The sequence below is a fragment of the Trachemys scripta genome, chromosome 9 (assembly GCF_013100865.1).
Source record: "Trachemys scripta elegans isolate TJP31775 chromosome 9, CAS_Tse_1.0, whole genome shotgun sequence".
Taxonomy (NCBI): domain Eukaryota; kingdom Metazoa; phylum Chordata; order Testudines; family Emydidae; genus Trachemys; species Trachemys scripta.
Genome location: NC_048306.1, coordinates 42,485,144 through 42,504,441, shown reverse-complemented (window position 1 = coordinate 42,504,441; position 19,298 = coordinate 42,485,144). Strand labels below are relative to the sequence as shown.

The 19,298-nt window shown below is 46.8% G+C and overlaps 1 protein-coding gene across 1 annotated transcript; it reads left to right on the top strand.

Moving 5' to 3' along the window:
• Positions 1–6,748: 6,748 nt before the first annotated feature.
• On the top strand, positions 6,749–18,456 carry RBMX2 (RNA binding motif protein X-linked 2). The gene is made up of 6 exons (XM_034781818.1): positions 6,749–6,883; positions 7,352–7,467; positions 10,218–10,269; positions 11,548–11,677; positions 13,936–14,116; positions 16,899–18,456. The coding sequence occupies exons 1-6, from the start codon at positions 6,879–6,881 to the stop codon at positions 17,360–17,362; spliced, it is 948 nt and encodes a 315-aa protein (XP_034637709.1). The 5' UTR covers positions 6,749–6,878; the 3' UTR covers positions 17,363–18,456.
• Positions 18,457–19,298: the final 842 nt, after the last annotated feature.

Here is a 19,298-nt window from a genome sequence, read left to right as displayed (position 1 = left end):
AGGATGTTGATAAATTGCAGAGGGTTCAGAGAAGAGCTACAAGAATGATTAAAGGATTAGAAAACATGCCTTATAGTGATAAATTAAATAGATTGAGCTCTTTGAAACTAACAAAGAGACAGTTAAAGGGTGACTGGATTACTGTCTATTAATACCTACATGGGGAACAAATCTTTAATAATGGGCTCTTCAGTCTAGCAGAAAAAGGTATAACATGATCCAATGGCTGGAAGTTAAAACTATACATTCAGACTGGAAATAAGGCATAACTTTTTAACAGTGGTGTTAAGGCTGATTCCTCACTCTGGCACTTCAAGTGCAGAAGGTGGGAGCCCACAAGGATTCTAAAAATTAATACTGGCCACTCCAGGCTTGTATTAAACTCCCAAGATTACAGCTTTTCTCTGACCTTGGATGGGTAGATGCTGCCGCCACGCAAGTGCAAAAACCTTTTGAGGACCCAGGAAGGCGCACTTGGAAATTCCTTCCTGTGGAGTACCCTCAAGCCCTTTCACACACCTCCACCCCCCAGGGAAGAGCTGAGAAAGAAAAAACAAAGAAAATCAGCTGTTGCCACCAGATGATAAAAAAAAACCCACATGCACAAACCTTTTAAGATACAGAACTCCAATCCTGTTCCTGAAAAAGGTACGTTTTATTAAAAAGAAAGAAAATACATCTGAAAACTCAGGCTATTGGTAGATTTAAAAAGAGCAAATACAAGACTTAAGCATTAAAAATAGCTCTCGAGGTCCAGCTTAAAAGTTACAAGCAAAACAAAAGCACCTAGGGTTAGCACAGAGGAATACACAAGCCATAAAAAATAAAAGGGATAAACCTAATCGATCTTTTTAGACATTTCCTAATCTATTTACATATCTGGGGTTTTAGATGCATAGTTTCTAGGTATGATACTGATGATTTTTCCTACCTGGCCCAAAGCTTCTTACAGAATTGCTGCTCCCTGTCTGCTTCTCCCCAAGAACAACAACAGACAGACAAAAGGGGAGTCTTGTTTTAATTTTAAAAAGTTCCAGCCTTCCCACTGGCTCTTTTGGCCAGGTGCCCACTCACTTCCTTTTACCTATGCATCACAGTGATGCTTTTAACCCTTTACAGGTAAAGCAAGTAGAGAACAGTTACTAAGAGGGATTTTATAGCTAACTGGCTGACTGGGTCCATAAAAGGAAGCTACCCCTCCCCCTTCATTTATCACAAGTGGTAATTAACCATTGGAACAATTTAACAATGGCCATGGCGGATTTTCCATCACCGACAATTTAAAGTCCAGATTGGACTTTTCTAAAAGATCTGCTCTAGGAATTATTGTGGGGGAAGTTCTCTGGCCTGCATTGGTGGTCAGACTAGATAATCACAATGATCCCTTCTGGCCTTGGAATCTATGAATTTAACTAATGTTCCCTTTCAGTTTTAGATAAATACAAGGTTCTTCTTTACTTCCTATCCTGTACTGTTGCTGCTACACAGCTGCCCATGTTCCAGGTGTCCCATTTGTTGCTGTGGAGGGTGATTTATTCTTTTCTCTAAAGCATATGGGGGACATCCTTTCCAATTGAACATTGCTATAATAATCTGAATTAAGATATTTCCCGCTTCTCTAGAAAAGTGTTGTAGCCATGTCAGTCCCAGGATATTAGAGAGACAAGGGGGGTTAGGTAATCTCTTTTATTGTAACAACTTCTGTTGGAGAGAGAGACAAACTTTTGAATTACACAGAGCTCTTCCTCTGGACCTGAGGAAGAGCTCTGTGTAGTTCAAAAGCTTATCTCTCTCATCAATAGAAGTTGGTCCAATAAAAGATATTACCTTACCCACCTTGTCCCCCTGGAAAAGGGCAGTCTAGTGACCAAAAATGCCTAAGCCCCTAGCCCTGCACACTCTAGAAAGGAAGTTGCTGCTTTCAGGTTGAGCCTGGAGCTAGCCCCTGCTGCTAAATCAGCTGTGCTGTGGAGGAGCGTTCTGGGGAGGTCAAGCAAACAAGCAGACTGAGCAATCCCAGTAGCATCAGAACCTCAGTGTCTAGGGCTAGGAGACAAGCACAGGGGCCCTGCTGCAGCTCCCTGGTCTGGTGTCAGTCACATTACTCACAGCTTGGTGACTCAAACACAGCAATGGTGAGATCATCACCTGCTAAAAATAATGAATCTGAGGAATAAATCTCTAGCCTCAAAATCTGTTGGGCTTTTTTCAGTCTGATTTTCAGTGCAGCTGCTGTCATCTACATCCATTATCTAAACGCATCACCATCACCCCATCTTACAACCTCTCCTGGCATGTCAGCAATGAAAAATCCAGTGCTCAATATTAATTGGGGGACCTTAGATATTCAAGGTGATTTTCAAAGCTGCCCGAATCCCATTACATCTAATGAGAACTGGGTGTCCAAATCCTGATATGCTACACCAACCAGACAAATGCACCAATAGGGCCTACATGGGTTCACAGGGAGGGCTTCACTAAACAGCCACTGCCATGTTTTTGTAGTGCTGCTAATCAACAAGCCAAGGAAACTAGAGCAAAGTAGCTGTGTGGTGAGAGGTTATCTGGGGTGATGGGGCCTGGAATGTTGATGCTCTGGTTGGCTATTCGGAGAGAGAGGATGCCTGTGGAGCAAGGGGGCCAAGGAGCCCCCTGTGTGGGTACACAGAAAGAGATCAGTACCTGTTGCTATGTCCATTCATCACAGGAAGGTCTCTCCAGCAAGCAAACACAGTATTATGCACAGAAACCAGGTCTTTGCCTGGCCTGGGGCAGCGTTCCCAATTTAGCGAATTTGTGACTAAATCTAGCAACTTTTTAGTTCTCATGAAGATTTTTCAATCTTTACTATGACAAATTGCTAAACTGCAACTTTTCAATAAATCTGTCAATATTCTGGAGACTTTTGCTTTTGTCACAGCTTCAGTTCCTGACAGCCAGCCTTGCTTGGAGTTAGGGGGCACTGGGTTTAAAGGGAGGGAGAGGATGGTTGGTGCGGTCACTCATACAGCTGTAGGCAGCAGCGTCAGACACAGCCACAGCCTAGCCTATTACTTTTGATGCTCGGGAAGCAGCAGAGCAGATGTTGGAGCCTTCAGCTGCAATGGTCACACTGGGCTCGGCAAGTATGGGATAGGGCAACTTGGCAGAAGAACCCGGGGTCCCAGCCTTCCCTGGCCCTCTGACAGAGAGGGGAGGGCAGGGCCTGGTTGGTCCCAGTTTCTTTGGTGGGATGAGGAGGGGAAGGAGAAGCTGGTTTGGGTCTCACCAGTGGGAGGTGTGATAACTGGGCCTACAAATTTACGCTAATTGTGAGTCCAAATGTAAGAAGTAAGTTCATAAAATGTCACAATATATCAACAACTGTTGATAGGAAAACATGCAAAGGACAGACAGCAAGACTGAACTAATCCAAACAAAAAAGCCTGTTGTTATAACTCAGACTGTGTTAAGATCATGCCTAGTAAACAAGAACAGCAACTTGCAAGAGACCAAAAATCAATGCACTAAAACTGTTGCACAAGAGATTAGACCTACTTGATGGACAAAACAATGAAAGGACGGGCTATTCCATCAATCACTCCCTTCTGGAGTCCTTAAAGAGACTTTGGGGGAGAAAAATTGGCTACTGGAGTGAACTTCACCAGCCCAGCTGAGATGCTAGAACTTTATACCAATCCTGAAAGCTGTCCTGATCAGACCAGGCCAGCAGGACCCAGATAACATCACCACATCCACTGGCTCTGGCTGGGTTGTAAGACTTCGTTTTTCTGCCCCACAACGTGTCCTTTTCCTTCACTACCTTATTTCTTTTCTTTCCTATCCCTCTTTTTTTCCTTCTGTCTAATGAGAGTCTGGCCAAGCCAAGACTGTATAAGTTACAACACTACTGTGAGCCAGTGACCAGAAAGAGGAAGCTAAAAGCAGTGCCCTAAACAGTCCAATGCTGTTACAAGTTTGCCAGGTCTTGGAGTAGCTGATCAAACCATGTGCTGGGCCTCTGATTTTCAAGCAATGAGGTTATAAGTGAGAGTCAACACCAGAGGCAGAAGCTGCATTGTCTATCTTTGCTGTTCTTTTCTCTCCTCCTTTGTATGTTTGTCATGTTTTTTCTTCTAGGAAATGGGATCAAACTTTAACAACATCAACAACCCCAGCCCATCTCTACCTAACTTCTTTTTTTCCCCAAAAAAGGAGAGTAATTGTCATCTTCAAAACCCCTAAGAGACTGTCAAACAAGGGGGGCAGGGGATTCCAGCTAAAAACTCTCTCCAGCTATAGGGGAAAGGGTTGGGGCCAAGGTATGCTGTTAAAATGAAAGGCTTACTTGATACTTTACATTTCAAATGCTTTAACTGTTTTTCCTTTTCTGGATATTTAATAAAAGTTTACAAGGCTGTTTAATGGCATGTTTGCCCAGACACTAAGCAGGCTGATGTCTCTGTATATCACATGCCAAACCATGTTTAACACTGCTTAATGTTGGACAATGACAGATCATGTCAACACCTCTGACTCTCCGGGCCTATATATTCCATCTAAGGGGTTCTCAACCTTTCCTGCTTACTGTACCCCTTTCAGGAGTCTGAAACCCAAGCCTTGCTGCCCAGGGCTTGAAGCATGTAATTGAGCTTTGCGTGGAGCCTGGGACAACTGCCCTACTTGCCACCCCCTAACGCCAGTCCTCCACTTGCATCATCCCTAAACCCATCCTGCGACCCGCCTGGGAGTCACAACCCCCAGGCTGAGAACCACTGATCTAGATGAGTTGATGTACCCCCTAGAAAACCCTGTATATCCCCAGGGGAATGCATATCCCTGGTTGAGAACCACTGATCTAAGTTAATACAAGGGGGACGGGGAGAGAGTTCCTGGCTGGTCCAGGTCTTTATGATTGGAGGGGAGAGATCTCAGCTAGTTTGGGTCTCTGGTGGGAGGAAAGGGGATGGGGGAAGAGGTCTCACTATGCTGGTTTCTCTGGTGGGAGGGAAGGAGAGGAGAGGGAAGGGGGAAGGTTGGTCATGGCAATGCAAAGGGGGGAACCCATGCCTCTCAAGCCCCCCCCTTTAGGAAAATTCTAGTTGTGCCCCTGTGGCTGGGCACCCAGTACTCACAGGGGTGTGTAGGAGTGATAGTGAACCAGGGGTACTACTGCCTCCCCACTTCCCACAGGCACCCAGCACCCACCTCCAGCACAATCTCCTCTGCCTCCCCCAGGAACCCCCCCCATCCTGAGCCGCCTGCCTCTCAGCCAGACACCCACCATCCCCCCACATCCTCTCGATACCCAGCCCCCGCAATCCGTTCGCACCCCTCCAGGGGGTTTGCGGATGATACGAAGGTGGGAGGCGTTGTAAATTCAGAGGAGGATAGGGATATTCTGCAGGGAGACTTGAATGAGCTTGTGAATTGGAGTATCAGAAATAGGATGAAATTTAATAGTGAAAAGTGTAAGGTGATGCATTTGGGGATGACTAATAACAATTTTAGTTACAAGATGGGGACGCATTGGTTAGAAGTAACGGAAGAGGAGAAGGACCTAGGGGTCCTTGTAGACCGCAGGATGACTATGAGTCGACAATGTGACGTGGCGGTGAAAAAAGCCAATGCTGTCTTGGGATGCATTAGGCGAGGTATATCTAGTAAGGATAAGGAGGTCCTGCTTCCGTTGTACAAGGCACTGGTGAGACCTCATTTGGAGTACTGTGTGCAGTTCTGGTCTCCAATGTTTAAAAAAGATGAACTCAAACTGGAACGGGTGCAGAGAAGGGCGACTAAGATGATCAGAGGAATGGAAAACCTGTCGTATGAAAAGAGATTAGAGGAGCTTGGGTTGTTTAGTCTGACAAAGCGAAGGCTGAGGGGGGATATGATTGCTATCTTCAAATATATCAGAGGGGTTAATACAAGGGAGGGAGAGGAATTATTCCAGCTTAGTACTAATGTGGACACGAGAACGAATGGATATAAACTGGCCGGGGGGAAGTTCAGGCTTGAAATTAGACGAAGGTTTCTGACCGTCAGAGGGGTGAAATATTGGAACGGCCTTCCGAGGGAAACGGTGGGGGCGACGGACCTGTCTGGTTTTAAGATTAAGTTGGATAAGTTTATGGAGGGAATGGTTTAATGGTAAAACATAGTAGCCGAGGAAAACCAAGCAATGGTACATGAATAGCATAATGGCCAACAAGGGTCAGGCTAGAGACTCTTGCCTATATGCTCGGGGTCTTACTGATCGCCATATTTGGGGTCGGGAAGGAATTTTCCTCCAGGGTAGATTGGCTGAGCCTCTGGAGGTTTTTCGCCTTCCTCCGCAGCATGGGGCAGGGATCACTAGCAGGAGGGTCTCTGCCGACTGAAGTCACTAAAAACAGGATTGGGGACTTCAACAGCAGAGTCCAGGGAAGGGGTAGGAACGGTTTTATGGCCTGCAGCATGCAGGGGGTCAGACCAGATGATCATAATGGTCCCTTCTGACCTTAAAGTCTATGAGTCTATGAGTTTCGGACAGCCATGGGACATGGCCCAGCGGGACGCGCTGCCCACAGGCGCTGCGGCGCTCAGCCCTTGTCGGCGCCATGATCTCTGGTCGGCGATGACTGGCCCTGGGCGACCCCTGGGAACGCAGCGCTCCAACGCGCTGAGGAGCCTGGCCGGGCCCTCGGCCCAGGGAGAAGCCGGTGGAAAGCCGCTCGGGGTCAACCGCCCCCTTTTCGCTCCCCTCCTCCACCCAGCAAGCGGCGACAAACAAGGGAGCGCGCAGCTCGGCCCAGGGGCGGAGCTTACTGCGGGGACTTGGGTGCGCGCTGTCTCACTTCCCGAGCGGGCTCCCCGAGAAGTGCGCGTGCGCAAGAGTTCGGGGCCTTGTAGTTGACACGATGAAGTAGGTTTGGGGGGCCCGTTCTCCCCGTGGGGCGCTTGTGGGGGCTACATGGGGGTAGGGAGCTGCGTAGGGGGTACACGGGAGCTGTTTGTGGGCGCTGCATGGGGGTGGGAGGCTGCGTAGGGGTACAGGGGCTGTTTGTGGGGGCTGCATGGGGATATGTGGGTGCAGGGAGCTGCATAGGGAATACGGGGGCTGTTTGTGGGGGACGGGAGGCTGCATAGGGCGTATGGGGCCTGTTTGGGGATGGCTGCATGGGGATATGAGGGGGCAGGGAGCTGCACAGGGGATTACGGGGCTGTTCGGGGGGGGGGGCTGCATGGGGAGATGGGGGCAGGGAGTTGCATAGGGGATACAGGGAGTGTTTGTGGGTGGGCTGTATGAGGGGGTGGAGGGGCTGTGTTTGGAGGGAGGCATTGGACAGGGAGATGTCCATACCTTGGTAACTGTTTGGCCTTTGCCCTGCAGCCCCCTGACGAAGGTGAAACTGATCAATGAGCTGAATCAACGGGAGGCTGAGCTGGGCATACAGGAGAAGGTGTCATGGCATGCAGAGTACAGTGATAGCGCCTGGATCTTCGTGGGTACGTGCTTGGTACAGCAATCTTGGTACTAGTTCCCCCAGGTCCTGTATCATGACCCCTGTGAGTCAGCTCTGGAGGCTGAGCGCGGAGTGAAGTCTATTTCACTGTTGCTGTGTGTTGTAACAATGTCAGTCTCTGTTGAGAGGCACTGAGAGAACATGTTGTGGGTGCAAGGACTCCCAGGGTCTTCCTCTCTGGTAAGTTGCTCAGGGGATGGATCATGCAGTCTTGATATGCTTTAGGCCCAAAGAGGCTCAGGAATAAGGAGCTCTAGGATTTCTTTCTTTCCTAAGACTTCAAGACTCTTTCCTAGCTCTCCCAGGTTCAGATTATGGACTTCAAATTTGCTGTTGTGATGGACTTGTTCCCCTGCTGCTGTAAAAGTGTAATCTCTTCTGTCCTGTGTCTGTAAGAGTACCGGTCACAGTGGGGTCCTGGTCTATGACTGGGATCCTTACACACTGCTATAATACAAATATTATTATTATTAATAATGAAAATAACACTTTAAATGGAAAATATTTGTTTGTACTGTGACCAGTGTGGGAATGTTGGTAATATTTTTATGATTCTAATATGCATCTTAGTTTACCTCTTCTCTCAGGCCTTGTCTACACTGCCACTTTACAGTGCTGAAACTTTCTCCCCCTGAGCGATGCAAGTTTCAGTGCTGTAAAGTGGCAGCATAGACAGTGCACCAGCACTGCTGGGAGCCACGCTCTCCTCGTGGTGGTGGTTTTTTTACAGCACTGGGAGAGCTCTCTCCCAGCGCTGGTGCCACAACTGCACATCCACATTAAAGCGCTGCCGCAGCAGCGCTTTAACATTGGTAGTGAAGACGTACCTTCAGTGATGCATGCCCTGAATGGAAAGAGCAGGAGACTTGAGGTGTTTTGTCATGTAACTGTCTGGGGTATCATGAATGGGTTGTTCAGGACTGGCTGGGACCAACTCATATCAATTAACTGAGACAATGGAAACCCCAGTGACTGAACAGTTGACAGCTATCAATGGGAGGCTCCCAGCTTAACTAGGAAGACAATGTGGGGAAGTGACAGTAGGTGGTAAGAAGTACTGGGCTCAGAAAGAGACAGCGGGCTTTCCTGGACCTAAGACAAAGGGACAGACAGAGAAAGGAAACCAAGATGACTTCTAGCAGCGTGGCTTAAGGGAAACATGGCATTGGCCAGTATGGACTATGTCATAACCTTTGCTTCTCTTTGCTAACCTACAGACTTCCTGATGCTGTGTTCCAATTGACTAATAAACCCTACTCTGTTTTGAAAGGTAGCCTAGTGTCACTGCAAATACTTGCTGAGATGCATTGATCCCTGAAGAGGGGAAAAGTCTCTTGAACGGGAGTCTAGTTCAGTTGGATTTGCTGGGCAACACTCATGAGGGGAGCGGGGGTGGAGAGGGGGGAGGGAAACAGGACTGCTGGAGCCCAGAGGTTTGAGTCTGGGAGGTGTTGAGACCATGTGGCCTATCCTTGAGGAAGAGTGGGACCCCTTGGGAGTCTAGCACACTGAAGGGATACCTCCCAAAACATGTTTAAAAGTGAAGGCGTAGCACAGATCCACTATTATGTTTTGTTCTCTACTCTTTCCCTTTGTATCCTTGTCTTCTCAGGGCGCTTAAATACACAGTGCAGTGTCTTTTTCCTACACTAGAACAATGGCATTGCTCATATGCATGCTCTGCCCCACACACTGCTATAACAGCAGCAATAAAGCTACAGGCAGGGGTGTGCAGAGAGAGGAACGGTTGCAGGAAGGCAGAAGGAAAGGTCCATAAAATCCTCCTAAACATGATGAGGAAAGCAGAAACACGTAGCCACTTCTAAAGTCCTCGGTGTACTATTAAAGGGGGCTCACTCAGAAAATTGAAGTATTTTAAATTAGTTTCAAAGCAATTCAGGCTGTCAGTGTCCCTTTTCAAAAGGAACATTAGGCTCTCTTGGCCTTCAGGTAACTCAAATGTCTGAAGTTCACACACTGTGTGGATAAATTCCCAGTGAGGAATAGTTTTACTGGGGGCTTGTGAGGATGAAATGTCACATTACTCTCTAAATAATTTGCCTAACTGCTTAGGGTGCTATTGAAGAAACAAAAGCTTGTGAGGATAGTGCTGTAACTATGTATCTAGAGTGGTGAAGATTAATGTCTAAAGAAATCTGCAGAATACAATTCTTCTATTCCTTAGTGTTACAATAAGGGGATTTCCTTTTTACTAACTGTTTTCTAAAAAAACAAACTAAATGCAAAACTTGCATCATCAGAAACATTGAGGATACAAAATCAAACACACCCATCAGGAAATGCAAAGTTAAATCTGTCAAATCAATCTTAACTTGTCCATGTTGCATATACTGGACCAGATTCTCAAGTGCTCAGATTTTCAAAAGAATTAAAAGTGTTGGGTGTTGAGTACTTCTAAAAACCTGATTCTCTGTATAATGAGGTTAATCCAAATTTCTCCATGTGTCTAGTGTTAATTTCTAGACTGGTGTCTAAATTAAAATTGTTTTATGCATTTAAGAAAGTTCTGTAGAACTTTTTCAGCATTATGAAATTGTTCTGACTAAATCAAATGACTTAAATATTTGAAGAATTGTTGCCTAGAGTATGGGAACCAGAGGAGAGGCATATTGGGTTGAGGGGATCGGCATGGTAATCCGCAAGGCCAGGAGGAAAGGCTGTACTGCAGTCCTATTCAGTTGAGCAGCATAACCTCTGCTTCCATCTCCTCAGGAGGTCTCCCCTATGAGTTGACAGAAGGTGATATCATCTGCGTGTTTTCACAGTAAGTGGAATTTCATTTTTCATTCTCAGTAGTTTAGGAGGGTTGCAGCATGAGGCCAAATGGTTGGTGTTATGCCTTGGTACAGTAACTCCTCCCTTAAAGTCGTCCCAGTTAACGTTGTTTCGTTGTTACATTGCTGATCAATTAGGGAACATGCTCGTTTAAAGTTGCGCAATGCTCCCTTATATCGTTGTTTGGCAGCTGCCTGCTTTGTCCATTGCTTGCAGGAAGAGCAGCCTGTTGCAGCTAGCTGGTGGGAGCTTGGAATCAGCCCCCCATCAGCTCCCCCAAGTTCCCTGTGCAGCAGCCGCCCAGCAGGGTACCAATTGCCGGCAGTTCAGCTGTCCCTCCCCCCCACTGCCATGTGCTGCTCCTGTCCTTTGCCTTGGAGCTGCTCCTGGGAGCCTCCTGGTTGCTGTGCAGGGGAGGGAGTAAGAGGGGGGCTAATGTCAGGGTGTCCCTCTCTCCCCTACTCCTGCCCCCCACTTACCCCTTCTCCATATAGAGCAGGGTGGGGACATGACAGGGCTCAGGATGGAGAGAGCTTGCTAACCATAGCTGCTATCTCCAACTTCTTGATCTTTTTAAAGGCAGTGTACTTAGAGTGGTGTCAGCGTACTTAAAGGGGCAATGCGCATCTCTCTCCCACACACAGGGTGTGTCTCTCTGTCTCTGTCTCCCATGCTGTCTCCCCTCCCTGCATTTGTACTGCCATGTAGCATGTGAGGCTACATTAACAACGTGTTAATCCTTAAGGGCTCAGCTGAATGCTACTTCATCATTTAGCAGTAAGGCATTCCCGGGAAATATTCCACCTTCTTCCACCCTCTAACTTCACCACCTCAACCAAGCTTCATAATCATCATTGCTGTGAACAGTAAAATTTGTTTGTTTAAAACTTATACTGTGTGTGTGTGTGTGTGTGTATGTATGTGTATGTATGTATATATAATATAGTTTTTTGTGTGGTGAAAAAAATTTCCCTGGAACCTAACCCCCCCCCCCCCCCCATTTACATTAATTCTTATGGGGAAATTGGATTTGCTTAACATCATTTCACATAGTCACATTTTTCAGGAACATAACTACAACGTTAAGCGAGGAGTTACTGTACTGCATGACACGTGGTCTCTCAGAGACCACCCCCCCACCTATATAATTGCAGGATGAATCTTGAGGGCTGGTGACTTTTCCTATTAGGTTTTCCGTGGAATTGTCATTTCCCTCGCCTTTGGTGCTAAGACTGAGCATTTGTGACTACACTTTTTTTCTTTCTAGATATGGAGAAATTGTGAACATTAATCTGGTGCGAGATAAAAAGACTGGAAAATCGAAAGGTTTCTGTTTTATTTGCTACGAAGATCAGAGAAGCACCATACTTGCTGTTGACAACTTTAATGGGATCAAGGTTGGTATATCAAAGAAAAGAGACCTGCCTTTAAATAAAGTCCTGTCTGTGCCCAGATTGGCTGCTAGTATAGGGCTGTTATTTGCCATGACATTAGGGCACCCAGAGCTCCAATTCACCATTCTTTCCATGTCCAGGGGTGCACAGTTAGAAGCATTTGTGGCTCCCCTAGTGTCTGCAGAGGGAATTACAGCAGTATATTAGTGCCACAAGAGCAGAGATGTCCAATATGGCACATGGGCTGGATCTAACCTTCAGAGCCCTTTCCTCTAGTGTGCAGCATCCTCTATAACTCGCAAAAGGATCTGGTCTCCAGCTACCCACCTAGGGCAGCTCAGGTATGGAGCAGGAGATGGAGTGAGTAGAATTGTGAAGGGAGCCCGTGTCTGATTCCAGGCATTTATGCCTCTCCCCACCTTAGCATCAGCCCTTTGTACAGCTGGCTCACAACACCCCACAATGTGACATTGAAGGAGGATCCTGTCCAGTCTCTCTGCTCCTGCTGTGGAAGCAGGCTCCTTCCTCCTCCTTACCACATTGAAGCCTCCCCAGTACTGGGGTCAGAGGTGGCTTCTTTTCAGCCCATCCCCCCGCTCCCTCACCGCGGCTGTTGGGACCCACAAGAGAGGTGGCAGCTTCTAAGTTACAGGGAGCAGATCTGGAGGTTGGGAGAGAAATGCCCCAAAGAGGGGGTGAGGGGAGTGCTCAATAGTGTATATAACTGGAGGAGAATTGTTCACAAAAAGGTGTGTATGTGGGTCACGGCAAAGTGGTCATGAGAAATGCCAGGAGTGGAGGAGTCAGTTTGTCTCTCAATGCCACATTGATGTTCACTGACTAAAGAGGCTCATTTTGCAGGCAGACAATACTGCAAAACGGCCCTGTGCCCTTAGCTCTTGAACCTTTCACTTGCCACACAATGTGTTTTGATACCCTTGTGCTAGAGTTCTGGCAGAGAAGGCACTTCCATATTTAACCCCTGTTTTTAGGCTTGAACTCTTCAGCAAAAGATCTTTTTGCTTCCCAAGGAGAATGCTGTTCACACCTGATAAGATCTTTCTGAACATCTTACCAACATGCGGAATAAAGTGTGCCTCCAAAAAATCACTGTGAAGCAGGAGCTTCCCCAGTCCACAGTTCCAAGCAGCTGGTTCCATCAGCAGAAGTACAGTGCTCAGTGCTCTGACCACACTAATGTTGCTGTTCCCCAATCACTGCGACTGTCCTTAAGCAGAGCAGCTCTCAATCTCCTTGATAAACTTCCTCCTTGTGCCCTTTCTGTCTGCTAGTGTTTCTGAAGCTTTTGTGAGCCAGCTGCAGCCGTCATCCCCCCTATCAATGGGCACATTGGACTCCTGTTGGCACCCATTGCCTCATACAACTTTGTTGGCCTTGGTCCCAGTGAGAGTCATGGGGTTTCTTTCTTTCTGGTCATGGAGCTACTCATTCTCCAATCCCAGGACCATACCTGCTCCGAGTGTCATTGCAACCCTGCTTCACAAAAACTGCTATATCCTGGGCCTTGGAACTGACGTCTGGTTCTGTCAGTCTTACAGACTCTCTTTGAGGCTAGGAACATGCAGATCCTCCCTCTCTGCTTCTTGTTTCTCCCTATCGTATATATTGGTTCTCACCCAACTCCAGGGATTAGGACTCACCTCCCCATTTTACACTTCTTGGTAGCATCTTATTTCTTTGTACAAGGAAACCCTTCTGACGAGACTGTCCCAGGAGTGTTCCCCTGGCTTTTGGGCTGTGGCTGGGTACTCATCTTCACAAAGCCCTCTTACTCACAGTGCTGAGGGGTCACTCATTATTTTTCCAATGTATTAGTGATAACGTTTTTGGTATGTATGAGTATTTTACGCAGTGTGGAAGGCCATGGAAGGTGGCATGTCTCCCACAGTCATCTGATGCTGTGGTAGAGAGGAGTGCAGGGACAGGGAGAGGTCATGGCTGCCACTGCTTGGATAGGGGATGTTTCAAACTATAGCTGGATTGATCTGGCCTTCTGGTGTCTGAATGGCTCTACTTTGAGTCCTGGGGCAGGGCATGTTCTCTGTGACCGGGGTTTGTAACAGAACCTCTTCTAATGTAATCACAAAGAGGGAGCCTGGTCATGCACTGTGAAAGCAGGAGGTCTTGAGCCCAGGCTTGGAGCCCAAGTCCTGTGGCTTTCGCCTGTGTGCTGTGTACTTTCTGTAGCCTTGTGGGCTTATTGGCAGCTTTACTAATGATCTAGCCTTTCCTTTGTATAGATAAAAGGAAGGACAATTCGGGTGGACCATGTCGCTAACTATCGCCCTCCAAAGGACTCTGAGGATATAGATGATGTAACAAAAGTCCTACGTGAGAGAGGCTGTGGGGCTAAAACTCCTCCACCTACTTCATCTGACTCTTCCTTAGAAGACAGTGAGGTACCAGTGAAAAAGCTTAAAGGTGAAGCATGTTCCTACCAGAATCCTAATCCTGGAAACACCACGCTAGAACTCCTCAATCCCACAAGGCATCGAGCTGCACAAACAAGCAGTTGCCAATGGGAACAGTATGGGGAGACATAGGCTAGGTTTACACTACGAGGGGGGGTCGACCTAAGATACGCAACTTCAGCTACGTGAATAGCGTGGCTGAAGTTGCGTATTTTAGGTCAACTTACCTGGCTGTGAGGACGGCGGCGAGTCGACGGCGGCTGCGCCGCCGTCGACTCCGCTTCCGCCTCTTGCCATGGTGGATTTCCGGAGTCGACGGCAGAGCGATCAGGGATCGATTTTATCGCGTCTAGTGAAGACGCGATAAGTCGATCCCCAATAGATCGATTGCTACCCACCGATCCGGCGGGTAGTGAAGATGTGCCCATACTCTTGGTGTCTAGGTTGTCCTTTGCCATCCTGCTAGGGGAATCCATTGTCCTGCATTCTGCTGGCTGTGGATCTCTTCTCCCTCTTCCCCCTCCCCCTCCCGCCCCCTTCCAAGACCTGCACGCTCTGCTTTACCAGATGGATCCTTTATGCACAGAGTTCTCTCAGCTGAAGCTCCTGGCTGGCTGCAGGGCTACACCTGAGAGCGGTGGGGTTACCCTTAGTTTGGAGGGAAGGGGGTTGGATTCCTGATTTTAAAGCTTAGATGTACTTGCCTGTCTCATTTCAACATATCATGCGTGCCTTACACGTGTTGCCTGGCACAATCAGATTGTGCAGAATCTAAACTTCTTTAAGTTAGAAGAACACACAACAATATCCAATGGTAGGAAGCTATCATTTTTTCTCTGTTTTTGATGAGATTATATATTTGGTTGATAAAGGTAATAGTGTTCATGTAATATGCATAGACTTCTGTAAGGCATTTGACTTGGTACCATGACATTTTGATTTAAAAAAAAAATAGATATAAAATGAACATGGTACGCATTAAATGGATTAAAAGCTGGCTAACTGATAGGTCTCCAAACGTAATTGGAGATGAGGAATAATCATTGAGCAGGTGTGTTTCTAAGAAGCCCGGTAAGGATCAGTTCTTGGCCCTATGGTATTTAACATTTTTTATCAATGACCTGGAAGAAAATATCAAATCATCACTGATAATGTTTGCAGATGATACAAATTGGGGGAGTGGTAAATTAATGAAGAGGACAGGTCACTGATTCAGAGTGATATGGATCGATTAGTAAACTCGGCACAAGCAAACAATATGTGTTTTAATATAGCTAAATGTATGTATCTAGGAACAAAGAAGGTAGGCCATATTTACATGATAGGGGCCTCTATCCTGTGAAGCAGTGACTCCAGAGTGATTTGGGGAGCATGATGGATAATCAGTTGAACTTGACCTCTCAGTGTGATGCTGTGGCCTAAAAAGCTAATGTGATCATAAAATGTATAAACAGGATACTCAAATAGGAATAGATTGTGATGGATTCTGTATCACTGGAAACTTTTAAATCAAGACTGGATTTTTTTTTTTTTTTTTTTTTTTAATGCTCTGATTCAAACAGGAATCCTTTCAGAGAAGTTCCATGGCCTGTGTTAGACAGGAAGTCAGATGGCATGATCACAATAGTTACTTCTGGTCTTGTAATCTATGAAAGCCTTTAAATTGAGACCAGATGCTTTTCTAAAAAAGGTGCTCTTGTTCAAACAAGTAATGGGCTTAAAACAGTTTACTGGGTGAGGCTCTCTGGCCTGTGTTATACAGCAGGTCAGACTAGATGATCACAGTAGTCCCTTCTGTCCTTAAAATCTATGATATTGAAAAAGGCAGGCAAGGGTGTTTTTTTTTTTTTTTTTTTTTTTAAAGCCCTCATGGCTTCAGGGAACTTTAAAAATGTTTACTGAGTTAGCTGATATACTGCCCAAGTGTGCACAGAGCCTGAAACAATGGCTTAGATGTGAGCTCTTTGGCTCTCCATTAATCTCTTTTGAAATGTCAACTTTAAAGCCCAGTGCTAATGCTTCAGTGTGAACATTAACTATTTAACTGCTAATCGTTTTAGAGGATGGAACAGGGAGGTCTGTGAGAAGGAAATCCAGAGAGAACACAGAAAAGAGTCAGGAAAAGGATGGCAAAGGAAGAGAACTGCAGGGCGGGCACAGCATTGGATGTAATGGGAAGCAGATTTTCCTACTGAGTGGTGCTGAATGTCGCAATAAAACTGAATACATAAAGTACAGTTGCTACCTAAAGGATTTAGTCTCTCTCTCTCTCTATGTCCACTGACATCAGGGAGATTGGCTATGGATGCACGGTGGGGAGGCTGTATAGTACATGGAATCTAGCCCTCTCCTTGGAGTCAAGCATCTCTGTCTTAAACACACCCACTGGATGGATATCTTAATTCTTATTAAAGAAAACCAGTACAAATGTGTTAAGGATGGACTGCGGTAATCCCTCACTCAGATACTTGGTACAGTAGATACCAAGTCAAATCAAAATGTGCCTGCACAGCTTAGCTGGGAAGCTTGTGTGTGTGGTGGGGTGGGCACTGTGAAATCAGGGAATGGGGGGAGAGCTTCCTGATATGGGGTGCTGACAGCATGGAGTGGTGGGAAGAGTGGGTGAGGGCAGCATGGGAGGCTAGGAGCCTTCTGTGGTCAGCAGCTGGAAATGTTGGAAGGAAAACATTCTAGGGTGAATGGAACATGGGGAGCTGCTGTAGCATGCGGGGTTGAGGCTGAGGCAGTGCTTGCAGGAGTCTCTCTCTCAAAGGGATCAATCTGTATTTCAGATAAAGAGAAGAGCAAAAGAGAGCAGAAGGAGAAGAGGAGGGGCCTGCAAGGTGTGAAGAGGGCCCTCCCTGCAGGACAGCCACTTCCCACAGCCTGGATTAAAAAGGAAAAGGAAGACTCTGCCTATGACCAATATGCTAACCCAAGGCAGCAGTCCCGGAATGGGTCTAGGCGAAAGCATGCAAGCAGGAGTTATCTGGAAGAGGAACCTGAGCAAGAGCAGTGCCGCAAGAGAGCTGTGGAGAGACGAGGGGACAAGGGGCACCAGGAGCAAAAGGGTCTGAGCAGTGCCTGGAAGGAGGAAAAGGCAGAAGACAAGAACAGAAAGGGGGAAGGCCGAAGCAGCAGACAAGAGGAATGTCTAGGGAGCACTAGATCAAGAGAGCGATGGGAGAAAAGCACCAGGGACCAGCATGCCAGGGAAAGAGAGCTGTCCAGCTCTCGGGACTCCAGCCGCTATTGACCTGCCTGTCCTGTGGCTGCAGACTGAGCAGTACTCCAGGCCACTGGTGCTCCCTGTGGAGAAAAACTGTGGATAGCTAGTAATTGGAAGGGGGAGGAAAACCCCACCTGTTGAATCCATTTCTAAGCTTGCCTCGAAGCCTCCCTCCTACTAAACTCCAGGCATTTATGCCTCTGTGAGTGCAGTGAAATAGCACCGTATTTTCCTCCATCAGCTTTATATCTCTGCTCCTTGTTCCTGCAGTCCTTCCTCAAGGACCAGAGAGCCAGGCACCCTCCTGCTATTGTCTTAGCTGGTGGAAATGGCTGAGGTCTAGGGCGGACGCTCAAGTTGCAATCTACAGTAAATGCCCTGTGTTGTTAATAACAGTGAGATGCCTCCCAGGTAATGAGCTTTGTCTGGCCACTTCATTGCTGGCCCCTGTAGTTCTCGGAAATAACCTGTGTCATCAGTTCTCTTGGTGAGGGTTCCTTGCCTAGACTGACACAAGTGGTGAATGTGTCTTCAGTAGTCCATATAACCTGGATTTATGTCAACTGAGGAATTCTAATGTGGCTGTTTGCTACTGCCATGAATTCCCAAGTGTTGCATTGTGGAGTCAGGATAGCTTATTGTTTTAAATGTCATTTAATGCTTACCTCCTCCCTCCAGATCTATGGCTGTTTTACTATTCTAGGAATAATAAAACTACTTCAAACAAACGGCCTGCTTCAGGTCATCCCTGAGAGAGAGCGTGTGACCAGTCTGGGGCTGCTTATCAACACTTTGTTCTATATGTGTGTCTGATTGCTGTAAGGGGATTTGTTGTATGAATAAAAGGGGTTAATTTAAGAAGAGGCTGACTACCTCCAATCCTGTGCTGAGTCTGTCAGGGGCAGGGCTGCCCCAGTCTGGGGAACTGAGAATAAAGAACTTTGGCTGGTTTTACAAAGACTGTCTCTCAAGGATGGGGGAACAGATGGTAGAGGTCTGAAGTAGGCCTGCCCAGGACTCTAGGTAAGATAGACATGCATGTAGATGTCTTTTTTTAAAAAAAACTATGCTATGCTTTGTTCCTATGGTTAAGATTAAACAATACTTCTGATTTAAAATGAGAATGTTTTGGGTCACTGTATTCTGTGCTGATCACAAGCCTCCCGAAGGGAGGAACTAGAGATGCCAAGTCAGACCTGCTGGGTAAGCCCAGTTGATGCAGAGTGTGGTATACCACACGGCATGGCCTAGGATTGGAAAAACTGTCAGAGTCCACCTCAAGGAAGATAAAAGTCCGTGACTTCAGGAGGGTGCCTTCAGAGATCAGAGAGAGGTCAGAGGTGCAGCTCGCGCCATAACTATGACAGTTTGTACAAAGCGCTGTCCTACTCCTGCTGGAAGATACTATTCTAACTTTGTATGTTTTTATTTTAAGGGTCTGAAAGCAGTCTAAGTGCTACCTTTAAACTCTTGAGGGAAAAGGCCGAATGCAGCTAATATAGCTTGTATTCCTTGGAGAGCAGGGAGAGAAATGTAGTCTGCCTCATGGTAAAACCTGCCATGGTCCCCATAGCCTGTTGCTGAGCAGTGTCCTAATGTCTAGATGCCAGAAGGGACCATTATGGCCATCCATTCTGGCCACCTGTATAACACAGCCCAGAGAATATCACCCAGCTGTTCCTGTATGCTAGGGTCCAAGTAAACGAGTACAGCCACCTTACTTTTCCAAGCTGTGCTAGCACACAATGCCATCTATAGTGGATTGTGCATTCTCTGAGCTCCACTCAGTGGGTCCAAATACACTCATGGACTCTGCTGCCTTTTGTGGGTTTGGTTTCCCCTCACCCAAGCTTGTACCATGCTGAGCTTCTTAAGCTTCACTCCCCCTTTGGAGGCAATAGATACCCCATTGGGGTCTGCTAGTGTCATAAATATAGGTGCAAAGGTAGCAACCTTTATGTAT

Excerpts from the sequence above, each read along its gene's own strand:
- RBMX2 (XM_034781818.1), top strand. Across the intron at positions 7,468-10,217 it reads TAGCGCCTGGATCTTCGTGG|GAGGTCTCCCCTATGAGTTG; the intron begins GTACGTGCTTGG and ends CCATCTCCTCAG. Across the intron at positions 14,117-16,898 it reads ACCAGTGAAAAAGCTTAAAG|ATAAAGAGAAGAGCAAAAGA; the intron begins GTGAAGCATGTT and ends TCTGTATTTCAG.